At 47.9% G+C, this 15,381-nt stretch overlaps 1 protein-coding gene across 1 annotated transcript in view; it reads right to left on the bottom strand.

The window, feature by feature from the left end:
- LOC138164748 (CUB domain-containing protein 2-like) overlaps nucleotides 1-13,337 on the bottom strand; it is a 13,783-nt gene extending 446 nt beyond the window's left edge. Inside the window, exons 1-5 of the mRNA XM_069092713.1 lie at nucleotides 13,313-13,337; nucleotides 12,876-13,223; nucleotides 11,436-11,771; nucleotides 6,489-6,842; nucleotides 722-900 (exon numbers count right to left, since the gene is read on the bottom strand). Coding sequence (XP_068948814.1) covers nucleotides 722-900; nucleotides 6,489-6,842; nucleotides 11,436-11,771; nucleotides 12,876-13,223; nucleotides 13,313-13,337 — 1,242 coding nt within the window. The remainder of the gene's footprint in view (nucleotides 1-721; nucleotides 901-6,488; nucleotides 6,843-11,435; nucleotides 11,772-12,875; nucleotides 13,224-13,312) is intronic.
- Nucleotides 13,338-15,381: the final 2,044 nt, after the last annotated feature.

The following is a 15,381-nucleotide window of genomic DNA, read 5'->3' as shown; positions in this document are numbered from 1 at the left end:
GGCTGGGCTCCCTGAATGAGGGGGGCTGGGCTCCCTGAATGAGGGGGCCCGACCATCTAGACTGTTCAGGGATAGGGGCATGCCTGGGTCACCCCTGCCTCACTCCCAGTCCTGACCCACATGCCCTCTCCCCAGCTCCTCCGCTAGCCCACCCCAAACCCAGGCACTGAGCTATCCCTGCCTCTCAGGACACTGGCCTAGCAATGGCCTGCCTGGCTGAGCCTGTGACCACTCACACAGGGCAGTCTTTTGGTGACCAAAACAACTGCACTTGGCTGGTGGGGAGACATCAGTCAGCAGACCAACTCACTAGAATGACAGACTCTTAGAAACAGAGAATTTCACAATCTTAGAAATCATAGAGTCTGAGATGTATGCAATCACATAACTCAAAATCTAATTGTGGAATCATAGAGTCTAGACAGACTTGTAGTCATAGGGTGTCAAACATCAGAGCTAGAATGTCGGAACTGGAAGCAGCCTTCTAGCGTAGGACATTAGAGCTGGAAGAATCTTGGAATAGACTCTTAGAATTGTGGAAGATGAAATCTAGGCATTTTTAATCATTGCCTTCTGAAATATCAAGAGAACCTTAAAGGTCAATGAACCCCATCCCTGTTCCTTCTGCTCCCCAGAGTTCCATAGGAGGGTCATTGGTGCTAAGCCTGGTTCCTTCCCTTTCTTGATGCTCTGGGACTCTCCTCCTCACTAAGCCTCTTACCTGGGATTCAGTGCCACACGTATCAAACCGGGCCTGGATTCTGAAATGGTCACCGACCACCTGTGCTGGGCAGCTACGACTTCCCAGGTAGATCTGGCTCCGATCAAGCTGTACCAGTGACTGAACGGAGATCTGGATCTGGAAGTCAGTGCGGGTGCAGCTGACATTCATGGGGACCACTGAGAACAGAGGAGTGGCAGGATCAGCGAGGCCTGCCAGGGCCCAGAGCACAGAATGCCATCTGAGCAGAAGGAGCTGTGTGCTGGGGCTCAGGAGGAGCTCTGACATGACTCACATGGTCCCAGGGGCCTCAATGATCTCATTTGTACAATGAAGGGATGGAGTCAGATAGTCATCCAAAGTCCCAGCTTAACCTTCCACGTTCTCCAGATCCCTCCCACTCCAATATCCCATGCTCTAAGCTCCCTCTGCCCTGCAACCCCAAACCCTGCTCTTCCTTCCTGGGACCTCCAATCTCTCCATTCCTCAGTTCTATCTCTGGCCATCTTCCTGTCCTGGTGATGCTCTCCTTTCCTCCCCATCTTGATTCCTTAGGGAACTAGCCCCTTCTCCCAAGCCCTGCCCCCTTAGCCTTTCACCTATCTTTCTCACCAAGACTCAGCCTTGGAGCCCTCCCACCATCCATGGCCTTCGCTCATTCTCATCAGCTTCTGAAGGAAGCTGGTGGAAATCTCTAGAGAGGTTCAGGTGGAATAGCTGCATTTAACAGCCCTGGAACCCAATTCCTCCACAGTCTATGAGAGTCAGGGAAAAACTCCCTGGGACCCAGCTGGGAGAGTTGATGAGGTGGAGGTGGAGAAGGGCCAGGGGGAGGGGTGGGGAGGAGGTGTGAAAGGGGAGTTTTCTGGCCTCCCAACTGACAGTAGGTGACAGTGACATCACCACCACCACCATCATCACCATCACCATCATCATCACCATCATCATCACCACCACCACCATCACCACCATCATCACCACCACCATTACCATCATCACCATCACCACCATCATCACCACCACCATCACCATCATCATCATCACCACTATCATCATCATCACCATCATCATCACCACCACCACCACCATCATCACCACCACCACCATAATCATTATTTTACCACTTCAGGAAAATCCAAACCCACTGAGGCCTCTTGGTCTCATGGAAAAGTGTGCTACATTTAGAACCTCTACTTAATTATGTGACCTTAGACCTCAGGTCTCTCATTAGTAAATGAATGTATGACACTTGATGATCTCTGAGGCTCTTTACAGCTCCAAGTTAATGAACTATTGAGCAGTTATTAAGCACCTACTATGTGCTACTCTAGTATCTTTGCCAAGAAGACCTCAAAAAGGGGCCACGAAAAGCCAGACACGTCTGGAAATTAGTGAAAATGAAAACAACGAATGTACCAGGCACCATGCTAGCTGCTGTGGGGTACAAAGGAAAAATTGGGACAGTCTCTGCCCTCGAGGAGTTTATATTCTAATCTGCAAAACTGAATCTATTCCCTGCTGGTTCAGAGGGTGGAGATCAGAAGGAAGACAGCCCCCTCATTTACTCAACTCTCCAAGCCTCTCTCATTCCCACTGCTTTCCACCAAAGGGTGCTGGGAGCTGCTGTTTTCAGGGTAAACCAAAATCATTGGGTCAAAGATGGAATAATAATAATGTATATATAATTTATATATTTACATCATATACATTTATAAATCTATTTCTATGTTTTAAATACATAAATGTTACTTATCTGTTATATATTTCCTATAACACACATGTATACATGTATACATATACACACAATATGTTAAATATATTTCTATATTATATATTTATATAACAATGATAATAATCAAAGCAATTATGTAATGCTTTAAAGTTTGCCAAGTACTTCAGAAGTATTATCTAATTGGATCCTCATAACCCTGGGAGGTAGATGAGGAACAGGAGAAGGGAACAAACATTTATTAAGCACCAACTGTATGCCAAGCACTTGATAAATATTATCTCATTTATTGTTCCCATTTTACAGATGAGGCTCCTGAGACTGAGGGAGGCTAAGGGATATTCACCTGGGGTCACAGCTAGTAAATAATGTTGGAGAGATTTCAGAGGCCATCTAGTCTAATCCCCTGCATCTTGGCTCCAGGGCTACATTCTTTCCCTACCACTCCGTGGGTCTCTTCTGGGGGGACTCTCTCTGCCTCTGCATTCACTTGCTCCTCAGAAGACTGAGCTTCACCATAGCAACCGTAGGGGATGGAGGAGATGGATGGGCGGGAGCTCTATTCCTCCTTCAGGTGTTTTAACCACAGGAGGGCTTTCCACACAGTAACAATGGAAAGAGAGACATGGTGTCCCTAAGGTCTGGCTCCTGGGGTCCTTCCTCAGCTTCTTCTTCTGCTGGACTAGCTTATCTCAAAGGTCCCTCCCGGCATCGGCACTCTATCTTCTTCTATTGGATGTTGTAAGTTCCCTGGTGGCTCTGACATCCTGGGCTGAGTTCTGACATTCTATGTACTAACTCATTTTCCTGTCTCCAGTCTCTTCTCCACTAAAACCACTCTCCACACAAAGCAAACTGACATCCCTAAAGTGCATGTTTGACCATGTCACTCTCTTCTCAAGAAACTTCTGTGTCTCCCTATTCCTGTAGGAAAAAGCCAAACCAGACTGCTCAGCCTTCTGCCACAGGTTCCTACCAATCTTTTCTATGATTTCATATTACTCCCCTTCATTCACTTTTTATTCTGTTTGCCTGTTAGCAGTTTCCCACACATGACACTGCTTCATCTCCTCTCCTATCTTTGGGCTTTGGTGTAAGCTGTGCCCCATGCCTGGAATTCTCTATTTCTCACCTCTACATCACAGAATCTCTGGCTTCCTTCCAAGCTTCCTTCACAGCTTGGGTACCACCTCCCACTCTGAGACTTTCCTCATTCCCCTACTTGTTCTCTCTTGGTCTCTGTCTCTCTCCCTCCCCCCACCTCCCCGTTGTCTTTCTCAATCACTTTGTCCCCTGTGTGCCAGGCACTGTCCAAGGTGCTAGGATCACAAAGACAGAATTGCAGCTCTCCTTTCCCTTGTGATGCTTACATTCTATCAGCAAAGAAAGTGGAGAGAACAGTGCTTATGTTGACAGGAGGTGATCAGTAAAATGCGTGCTGCAGTTCCATGTTCTTGGCTGCTCAGGGGAAAGGCACCAAGGCACGTGATGGAGTCAGAGGACCTGAGTCCAGCCCTGCCTCTGACGCCGCCGCGCCCCCCCCCCCCGACTCTTCCCCCCAGGGCCTCAGTTTCCCAGGCTGTAAAGTGGGAGGTTGGGCTCAAAGACTCCTGAGATCCCTCTTTTCTCCAAATCCGGGATCCTTTGGATCTCTCTGTTCTACATTCTTTGTTCTAAGGTCCCTTGCAGGTCTAATGGTCTCCAGTAGGGGATTTAACATTGTGTCTGAACACTGTCTGAGTGGATGTTTCAGGCTCCCAAGGTGGAGTCATTGCAGCAGGCTCCCCTGGGGCCATTCTCTAGCAAGGAGGGAAGACAGGAGTGTAAATCAGGGCTGCTGCCCGCTCCGAAGCTGCCATGATGATAGGGAGGGCACAGTTGGGCTGTAAATCCCACAGGCCTCCAGGCAACAAAGGCAGACATATTTCTCAAGCTTTGCCTGACAGAAGGAGCCTGTTGCCGGCACCAGTTGGACTAGTACTTTCCTCTCTTCACTGTCTGCCTGGCCCCAGAAAGCCAAAGCCCATGTCCTCTCCCACCAACCCATACATACCCTTTTGTTGTAAGACCTGAAAGGGAAGAAGGCAGAGAAAGAGAATGTATCTGCAGGGCCAGTAAGGGGATTTGTGGAGGAAACTCCAAAGTCTGTATGGTTTGAGCAATAATAAAATCTTCAAATCCCCCAGTAGCTCCCCGTTTTCCTCAAAGTTGTGTAGAACGGGTTCTCCTTGAGGGCAGAAACGCTTTGTTTTGTCTTTGTATTCCCCAGCACCTAGCATAGTGTATGGCATATAGTAGGTGGGCTTCACAATCCCACTCACCACAGCAACTCTTCCACACCCTTGTGTCCCTCCTCAACCTCCCTTCTCCCATCTTCTCAGCTGAGAACCTCACTTCACGTTTTACTGAAAAAATGTCCCCTTCTCCTGCCTCTTCGTGTCCCATCATTCAGGTTCCTTCCGCCCCTTCATCCAAGCCTTGTCCTCTGTTCTGTGTTCCTTGGTGAACTCTTCAGTACCCATGGATTCAATTGTCATAATTATACAGATGATTCTCCCTTCTATTTATCCAACACTAACTGCACTTTCAACCTACAGGCTCAGATCTCCAACGGACTCAGCCATCTCAAATTGACATTCCCTAAACATCTTAAACTCAACATGTTCAAAACTGACCTCCTTCTCTCTCTGCCCCCTCCCAGTCCCTCCACTATTCTTAACTTCCCTATCACTGTGAAGTGTACCGCTATCTTCCCATCCATCAAGGCTCACCACCTAAGTGTCATCTTCTACTCCCTTCTCTCCTCCCCCATCTACAAGCTGTTGACAAATCCTGTCAATTTTACCTTGGTAACATTTCTCATCCTTTGCTAGGCTGGCCCTCAGCCCTTGTCAGAAAACTGAGGTTCAAGGGAATTGGAAGAAGGGAATTGGGAAGGGAGGGCAGGAAATGGATTGAGTCAGGAATGCCTTATGCTAATGAAATACAGTCCAGCCCTAAACACTAAAAAACATGGGGGGAAAACATCTCAGAAGCCAATGGGAGATAACGGAGCATAGTCTAGGATGCTGAAAGGTACCCTGGTTTTGATGATGTCATCAGAGCCCTTAGATCAATTCCTAATTGTGCCCACATGTTGGGGTTCTGTTGGTCTGTTCGACTTCTTTTAGGAGGTGAAATTGTTGATTTTAGTTCCACACTGATTCTCAGGTTCATGCCCTTTTCTCCTCTTACATCACCACCATTGTAGGGCAGACTCTCATAACCTCTTGCCTAGACTATTTTAACAGCCCCCTCATTGGTCTCCTGGCCTCCAGTTTCTCCCTATTCTAATCCATCCTACACTCAGATGGCCAAGTGATTTTGCAATTTCTGGTCATAGTTACCCCTCTACTAGATAAATTCAATGGCTCCCTCACACTTCCAGGATCAAATATAAACTCCTCTGTTTGGGCTTTTGAAATTCTTCCCAAACTTGTTCCAATTGACCTTTCCAGCCTTATTAGACATTATTACTCCTTTCAAGTGCTCTGCCATGTAGCCATACTAGCCTGTTCCTCACACAGACACTCCATCTCCCAACTCCATCATGCCTCTTGTTGTCTCCTTCCCCTCAGCCTTCCAGAATCCTCTTTCAAAGCCATCTTCAGCATGAAGCCTCTTCTGATCATTTCCACTGTTAGGACCCTTCCCCACATAATCATCTCATACTCTTATATTTGTGCGTAAATGTTATCTACTCTAGAAAGTAAGCTCCCTGAAGGCAGGGATTATCTTTGCTTTCTCTTGGTAACCCTTCAGTCCCTGGAGCATAGGAAGTACTTAATAAATTCTTGTTGATTAATTGATTGATTGAGAGAAAAGCCAAAACATTGTAAAGGAGGGCATTTTAAAGAGAAGATTCTCAGGAATCACTGCCATGTTGGGTGGGGGTAGGAGTGACGAGGGGGAGCCATTATTTGATGAAGGATGGCTAGGTCCTGGATTGCCCCTTTCCCTCTAGCCCTGTCCAGCAGTTCAGGATGGGTCTGTACTAACCTCCGATATAGGCCACAGAGAAGCCGCGTTTGGCCGTGCTGCGGTCTGTGTTCAGGACAAGCAGAAGCTGGTTGTGGCTGGACATGACAGGCGCTGGCATCTCCCGGCCACACCACGTTCCCAGCAGTGAGGCGGTCTCACTGGCTCCGTCAAAGGCAGCCAGGTGGTCGAAGTCACAGCTGTCGGTCAGCACGTTTCTCCCTTCTAGGTCCAGATCCAGGAAGAACACCTTGATCCTGTAGCCCCGAGGCATCTGAATCGTCCAGTGACACCGAATGTTGTTGGGGTAGGAGTTGGGATACTGAGGACTAGAGAAATTGCCCTTTATGGCCATGTAAACCTCCTGGCATTCCCCTGGGTGGTAAGGAAGAACACAGTAATGTCGCCATGGGAAGGACGGGAGAAGGGGCCAGGGCAGATGCCGGGGAAGGCTCTTTGTCTCCCAATTCTGCTTAGGAGGTTTTAATGTGGCATTAAGAACACTATTCATGGGTGATGGTGCTGTACCCACCAATGAAAAGGAGTTAGTTAGATTGAGCCAGATCATAAGAAGCAGGCTTAATGTCAACTTTAATTCTGTGTTCTTGATCCCACATTCGTGGCTGTTAAATGGAATATGAAAGGATCCTCTCTCTCTCCCCCTCCCTCCCTCCTTCTCTTCCTCCTTCTGTCTCTTTGTCTTGATCTCTCTGTCCGTCTCTCTCCTCTCTCTTTCTCTGTCTTTCCTCTCTGCCTCTGCCTCAGAGCATTGTGACTTGTTTTAATCAAAATTTCATGTTCCAGAAGGTTGGAGAAACCACTAGAGATCCTGCTAGTCTGACCCTAATTCTGACCAACTAGGAAGCTGCTAAAGCAGATGTGATGGGGACTTTGGAGACAAGGAAACCCTCTGTCTCAGATTTTCTGATTGACAAGGTGAGGAAGGCTGGGCACAGTCTGACTGGGAGAAAGCCATTTTCACAGGGTTTGGAGGAAGGATGCTTAGGACTAAACAACATACTATTTTGCAAGAGAAGCTGACACAAGAGGGATGGGAATTACTCAACCAGGAAATTCTAGAAGCGTGGCAGAAATGATTCTGATCAGGAAGAAAAGGGGCAGTGCTCTAAAGGGACCAGTAAGGATGCACCAGAAGCACTGGGACGCGCTCAGATCTTTTTGTTTTTCTGTTTGTTTTTGAGTCTGGATGTCCCTATCACAGCCACGCTGAAAGTTCAGTGGCCACTTATCGGCCTGAGCTCTCCACAGATCAGCACGGGACCTTTGACAGACTATTTTCAATCTGAGCCACATAGCCCCTCCTTAGGTATCCTGGCACCCCCTCCACCCTGAGGCTCCCCATAATGGGGCCAGATAGTACAGACACCCCAGTACTTTGAGTCCTGCTGTAGCCCAGAAATCCCCAATGTAAACAATCCACCAGCCTCAACCTCCCCTAGGTGGAACAGTGTATGGAGCACTGAACTTGGACTCAGGAAGACTCATCTTCATGAGTTCACATCCAACCTCAGACACTTCCTAGCTGGGTGACCTTGGGCGAGTCACTTCATCTTGTTTGCTGCAGTTTCCTCATCTGTAAAGTGACCTGGAGAAGGAAATGACAAACCACTCCAGTATCTTTGCCAAGAAAACCCCAAATGGGGCCATGGAAGGCGGGACACGACTGAAATGATTCAACCACAACAACACGTGCCAAGGCACTGTGTTAAAGACTGGGAAAACAAAAAAAAAAAGACAAACCCCAAACAGCCCCTGGGCTGGAGAAGCTCACAGTTTAATGGGAGAGGTAACTGCCTACATGGCAGGGAAAGACAGGGCTGCACACATATGACTCCAGCCAGATTTCAGAAAGTGCCCAAGTGTCCCACTGGCATCTTCGTGATGTCAGGAGAAATTGAGGAAGTCACGGTGGGTGAATCCCCTGAGGCAGATTTATGAGAGGTTATGGACAAGAGGGACACAGGAAGGGCGAGATTGGAAGGGGCGCGACCTGCACCATTGGAGGGCACACACCAAGCAACGTCCTCCCCAATCCATCAGAATCATTGAGTATAAAAGGGGGAAGCAAGTGCATCAAACCAACGATGACTATGGGAGCATGGAACTATCATGCAAGCAGAGGGCCACAGAATGCAGCTGCTGCTGAATGCTCAGAGCAGCAGAATCATCTAAGCATTTATTAAGTGCCTACTACATACCAGACTCTGTGCTGAGGTCTAGGGACAAAAGGGAAGATTTTTTTTAAGTTTCTGCTGTCAAGAAGTCTAATAGGAGAGGCAACATGCAAACAGCTATAAACAAACAAGATAGAAATACAGGGCAAATTGGAAATAACCTCGGAAGGGAGGCACTAGCATCAAGACAGGCCTAAGAAGAGGTCATGAAGAAAGTCAGGCCTGAGCTGAGGTGAAGGAAGCCAGGGAAACCAGGAGGCAGAAATGAGGAGAGAGAGCATTCTAGGCATGGGCTACAGCCAAGGCTAATACCCAGAGTCTGGAATGGTGTGCCATGTGAGAGGAGCAGAAAGGAGACCAATGTCACTGGACTGCAGAGTACTTGAGATGAGAGGAGTTAGGTGTAGACCAGGAACTTAAAGGGGCCAGGAAAATACAAAGATGAAGGAAGGAGAACAGGACCATTGGTTGGGGTGGATGGAATGAAGGGAATGGATGACATGAGGAGGCCAATTGACTCCATTCTCATTTGACTTCTGTCCTCTGTTCTAAAATATAATGTGGTCTAGGAGATAGAAAGTTGGCCTCAAAGTTAGAAGGATCTGGATTTAAGTCTCACCTCTGACATATATTGGCTGAGTGACCTTGGCCAAGTCCTTTAACCTTTTAGTGCTCTAGACTCTAAGATTCTAAGTTGCAGAGAATGTAACAACCTGAATTGGTGGAAGGAGTTTCCTCTTCTGGGAGTTCCCTGTACCAATGAAATCATGGGTCCAGTTCCTTACCTCTTTCTCTTCCAAGGAGAATGAACTTTGGAACAGGACAAATAGAATAAAAATGACTGTAGACCCAAGCAGAAACCCTAGAAGAGTGAGGAGACAGTGGGTACCTCGTTCCTCTCAATGAGTTCTGGGTACTGGTCTAGATGAACTATGTGCTAGGTTCCTGAAAGAAATAACAAACATGATGGCTGAGACATTGTTGGTGGCATTTGGAATATTTGGGAGAACTGGAGTCTGTGGTGCAGCACCAGAGAAAGGGAATTGTTCTAATTTTCCAAAAAAGGGAATGGGAGGGCAGCTAGGTGGTGCTATAGTGGATACAGCACCAGCCCTGGAGTCAGGAGGACCTGAGTTCAAATCCGACCTTCCTAACTGTGTGACCCTGGGCAAGTCATTTAACCCCAATTGACTAAAAAAAAAAAGGAATGGGGAGAGGGTGCAAAACTGTTGTCTGGTGAGCCTGATTTCAACTCTTACAAAAGTCTAGAAGTCATTGTTAAGGAGACAGTCTGTGAGTGTTCACAAAGAAAGGAGTGAACACAAGGAGTCAGCAAGGTTTCATCAAAAGCAGATCACACCAAAACGGTCTCACTGTCTTTTCTAACAGGGTCACTAGATGGGTAGGTCAGGGAATGCTGTGGGCATGGGACTATAAAAAGAATTTGTGAGAAGAGCTATTCAAGTGGTTGATTGGTCATGTCTTTTGACTCAAAGATCCTTTTGCCAGAATTATACCCCAAGGATATTATCGGCAGCAGGAAGGACTTGTCCACACACCAATTTCATCATTGCATTATCCATCATAACAAAAAAGCTGGAAATAAAATCTGTGTCCAACATTTAAGGAATGCATAGAGAAACTGAGGTATGTGGATATAATGGGATACGGTGGTCATAGAATAAATGACGAGTATAGAAAATTCAGGGGAGTCTACTCTGGTTGAAAAGTCATTGATGGGTTGATTCCAATTTGGAAGATGTGTCTAGTGACCTGCCCCAGGGATCTGAAATCAGACCTATCCTATTCAACCTTCTTATCTATGACTTGAATAAAAGTATGGAGTGTATGTTTATTAAATTTGCAGATGACTTGAAGCTGGGAGGAGGATCCAAAGAGATCTCAACAAGCTAGAAAAGCCGGCCAAATCAAATCAAATGGAATTTAATAATAAAGACAAACTGCACAAGGACAAGATAGAGATGTATGGCTAAACTGCAGATCCTCTGAAGATGATCTTCAAGTCTTGGTAGACCACAAGTTTGATATGAGTCAAGTGTGACATAGCATATAGAAAACAAACAAACCCCACATGTTAGGCAGGGTTAAGATTAGCCCAGCAGAAAGATAGAGATCTGATGTACTCTGCCCTGGTCAGGTCACACAGGGAGTATTGTGCTCTGGGTGCCACGTTTTGGGAAGGTCATAGACACACTGGAGGAGTGCATCCGGAAGACAGAGGGAGACTCGAGAATGTGCTCAATGAAGCCTGGCTGAAGAACAAGAGATAATCATCTTGGAGAAGAGAAGACTTAGGGTAGACATGACAACTGTTTTCAAGTCTCTGAATGGAAAACCCAAGGGACTGGGCTTGGTCTTGCTCCAGAGGGAGGAAGTTAGCACTGTGGTAGGAGATGCAAAGAGATTTAGGTTTGACATGAGTTAAAAATCACTAACAATTGGAGTCATGTAGAAGTAGACCAGAGGAGTGATGGCTTCCCCCTCCTAGGGGGTCTTTAAAGACCCGGGGATGCCTGCTCACCTACTGTTCAGACTAAATGATCCCTTTCAGCCAGGGAATTCTGGGATTGTGAGACCCTTTCAGGAGAGCTGGTAGCTTTCAGGGATTGGAGAATGCGTGGGGATAGTTCTGTGTGTGTGCGTGTGTGTGATCTTCCCAGAGCCCCACAACAGCCCAGGGAAGCAGGCAGATGGCCAAGGGTTACTGATGCCCATCCTGCCTTCTCTCTCCCCACATGCCAAGGTCTCCTACCTGAGAAGTAGTAGGCCTTGAAGCCTCGGCCAGCAATGTTGAAGTCAGACTTGAAAACCACCTGAACCTCTCGGCCCAGGGACACCAGGTCAGGTGGCTTGGTACTGCCACAGTAGTGACTGCCCCGGCCAGGGCCTGCCCCCTCAAGAACAGCCACGTAGTCATAGTTACAGGCTCGGTCACTCTCCACCTGGAAGTCGGCAAACACCAGCTTGATGGTGGAAGATCCAGACGCTCTGATCACCCAGTGGCATTCTGCGTTGTTGGGGTAACTGTTGGGGTACTCTGGGCTGGTGATCACTCCAGAGAGGCCAGTGAGGACCCCACCACAGGTGTCTGCAAGAGAACCAAGCCAGCTGTCACCCAGTACACAGAGGCCACGCATATCACCTGTGCTCACTTGCACCACAAATGGGCTTTTGTCAGCTATGCACGACACCCCCACCATGCTGGAAGGTGACAAGGACACTTGCTAAAATCACCTCCCACCCCCACATGAAAATGGTGCCACCAAAGGATCTGGCAAATTCAGCAAAAGGGGAAGCAAATGTCCAGCCAGCAGGAAAAGGATTCTGTGCAGAGAAGGACAAGTAGCTGGGGCAGGTTCTCAGCAGTAAATAGCCACCCCCCCACCCCCACCCTGGACACACAATCCACGATGTCATTTAGGAGAGGTTATCTAGTCGAAGCCTCTCCATTTTACAGAGGAGGAAACTGAGCACTGGAGCAGTTAGACCACTTGTCTGAGGTCACCTGGTAACAAGTGGTGAGGTACAGCTTGGTCACAGCCCCCTGTCCATCCCCATCCTCTCCCCTCGTTTGTGTTCCAGGCTTAGAGAGGGCTCAGCACCAGCCACAGAATAAACCCAATATTTCAGACAGGTGCCTGAAGCCTCCTCTCTGGAGACATCTCAGCAGACACACCCATCACCTCATTCGATCTTTGCCTGGAAAAGGCAAGGCTTGTTGTCTGAGGTCCAGAGAGGGTTAATCACTTGGACCAAATCAGGCAGATATGCTCCCCATTTCACAGAGAGGAAAACTGAGGACAAGAGATAAAAGACCTGGCTAATATTGCATGGGTAGAAAAGTGGGATTCAAACCCAGGTTCACAGGCTCATCGACCTAGACCTGAAGGAGCCTCAGAGGTCATTTGGTTAAACCCACTTTGTTTTATAGATGAGAAAAATAGGGTCCAGGGAAGTTTACTCAATTGCCCAAAGTCACACAGGTAGTAATTGTCAGAGCTGAGAAGTGACTCCTTATCCAAGGTCCTACCTCTCCCACTCCTCCCTTTCTGACCCTGAGGGGTCCCTTAGCTTCCCTCTCTCCCTTGAACTCCCTCTGGTCACTCCCTGACCTTTCCAGCTACCCCCGACCTTTCCGGCCACCCCTTGACCTTTCTGGCCACCCTCTGACCTTTCCGGCCCCCCCCCCGACCTTTCCGGTAGCCCGCTGAGAAGCCCCAGCTGGCCACATGCTTGTCCGAGTGGAAGATGATGGACATTATGTGCCAGGAGGAGGTGAAGGGGGGTGGGCGGCTTTGGCCACAGAACTGCCCCAGGAGGTTGCCCTCATCGCTAGAGGCCCCGTTGTAGATTTTCAGATAGTCATAGCTGCAGGTGTCGTGATATTCCAGGTCGAAGGCATGGAAGGTGAGCAGGATGGAGCTGCCCTCAGCCACCACGATGAGCCAGCTGCACTCTGTGTCATAGGGGTAGAGCCCTGGGAAATTGGGGCTGGAGAAGTTGCCTGAAGGCCCAGAGAGCACCCCACCACACTTGATGCCTGGGATGAGAAGAACAGAAAAGAAAGCATTTCTATCTGGGATGGGGGTAGTTCTCTCTTTACACAGAACTCAAGGAGGTATGGCATACCATGGAACCCTAGCTTTCGAGCCATAAGGGACCTTCAAGGACCTTTGTTTTACATAGGAGGAAACTGAGGCAAATTAAGTTTAGCAACTTAACTAAGTAGTAACAGAATTGGGATTTGAATCCGGGTCCCCTGACTCCATCTCAGAGAAGGAAAGTGTCTTATTGAATCATCAAGTCTGGAATGACCGACTGACTCACTGGAATGATGGAATCTTGGGATTAAAGAATTAAAAAATCTTAGATTCTGGAATTGCAGGTCCTGTGATCTTAGAATCACAGATTCTAGAACATAGATTCACAGCCATAAAATCCTAGAACCTAAGAACCTCTAGTGCTTGGCACAGTGCCTGGGTCCCAGGAGGCACTGAATATGTGTTGATCTGACTCCCTGACCATACAGGACATAGCTGCAGAGAATTAAGCAGACAGGACAAGAAAGGAGAGGGGAGTGTGGAATGTGGACACCCTCCATCTCTTCTTCCTTCAACCTTCATTCCAGTATAGACTGATGTTAGCTGAAGGTAAGACCCATCAAACTAATCAATAACAAGCATTTATTAAACACCTCCTATGTGCCAGGAACTTTTCTAAGTGCAGGGGAAACAAATATAAAAGCAAAGCTGTGCCTGCCCCCAAGAAGCTCACTTTTTTTTTCAGGGAAGATCTTTAGTAATCTAGCTAACAGCAACTATTAGTGAGTGTTTTCTTGTCTTTTCAAACACCTGTTGGTGTTGAAGAACAGAAGAAAAGGAAAGGAAAGGGAAGAAAAGAAAAGAAAAGCCCATCCCATCCATGGAATGATGCTCAAAGGACTTGTCAGGCTGCCTCTGATTTCCATCCAGAAAGATGATGAAAAGAAAGGGAATATTAGGGATGGGGGCTGAGGAGCTGCCCAGGGGCAGGGGAAGCCTTTGATCCAGAATAGCTCTGAAAAGAAAAGGGCAAGGAGACAAGAGGGTCAGAAAAACTGGGCAAGGAGGATATTTTCTTTATAAGATTATTCAGAGGAAGCTTAAGTAGGATGCCCCATATTCAAGGGTCCTTTGGGTTTTGGCCTCCAAGCCTGCAGTTCCTCACCAGGACATTACATACTAAAGGGGAGGAAAGGTGCACATATGTAGACAGACAAAACAAATAAAGGAGGTGCAAAGTAACTTCCCAGTTCCAAAATATTCTGTTCTGAAATTTCTCCTAGCCCTGATATTCTTTCTACCTGATAAGGTCTCTCCCAACTCTGACATCCTTTGATTTGAGGTCCTCACCAGCTCTGACATTCCATGTTCTAAGACAATCCCAGCTTTCACATTCTGTGTTTTGAAGTCCCTTGCAGCTCCTTGGACCCTTGGCCATTGCTGACTCAGGATTTTTACTCTTGGGCTCAAAGGGACCTTAGAGACCATCCAGTACAACTCATTCATTTCACAGATTAGGAAACTGAGACGCGGAGTTTAAGACCCATCTAGGCAGCAAGCAGAAGAGCCAGGATTGGAGCCCAGGTGTTCTGACTCCAAGCCAACCACCCTTCCCACAGCACCAAGACAAAGCAGGACATACATGGATGAGCCCCAGCCTCCACCTCCTGAGCTCTGGGCAACCTCCCTCTAGCCCACTTCATGCAATGTCCTCACAGTCTGAGGCTCACCACCACTTCAGAGGACAAGTGACTGCCCTGCCCCAGGTGGGCTAGGTGGGACTTTGAACCTGACTAAGAGGCTGGACATTTGGTCTCTAGTAACCCAGGAGGGAACTTGGAGTCACTGCCTGCCTCTCTCCATCCGCAGTGTCCTCCTCTTCCCCCACACTAGGTTGCCTTTGGTCTCACCCCTTAAGGGGGTACAGACCCTCTTTGTCCCTCTGCTCTGCAGAGTCATAAGTAGGAGCTCTAGTTGGGGGGGGGGCTAACTCAGGTATGGAGGAAGGTCTAGTGCAGGGGATTTCTTCCCAGCTGCTACTATCCTGGAGTTGTCCAGGGCTATTCTACCTTCTGCTGACTGAGCATGATATGGAGACGCTTATCTGTATTTCTGGAGCATTCTGGACGCTGGCCCTAGACAACCTCATGTCATGAG

The sequence above is a fragment of the Petaurus breviceps genome, unplaced genomic scaffold, assembly GCF_028583685.1.
Source record: "Petaurus breviceps papuanus isolate PSGF00001 unplaced genomic scaffold, PetGlider_PUasm1.0 207, whole genome shotgun sequence".
In the NCBI taxonomy this organism is placed as follows: Eukaryota; Metazoa; Chordata; class Mammalia; order Diprotodontia; family Petauridae; genus Petaurus; species Petaurus breviceps.
This window is presented reverse-complemented; position numbering and strand designations above follow the sequence as displayed.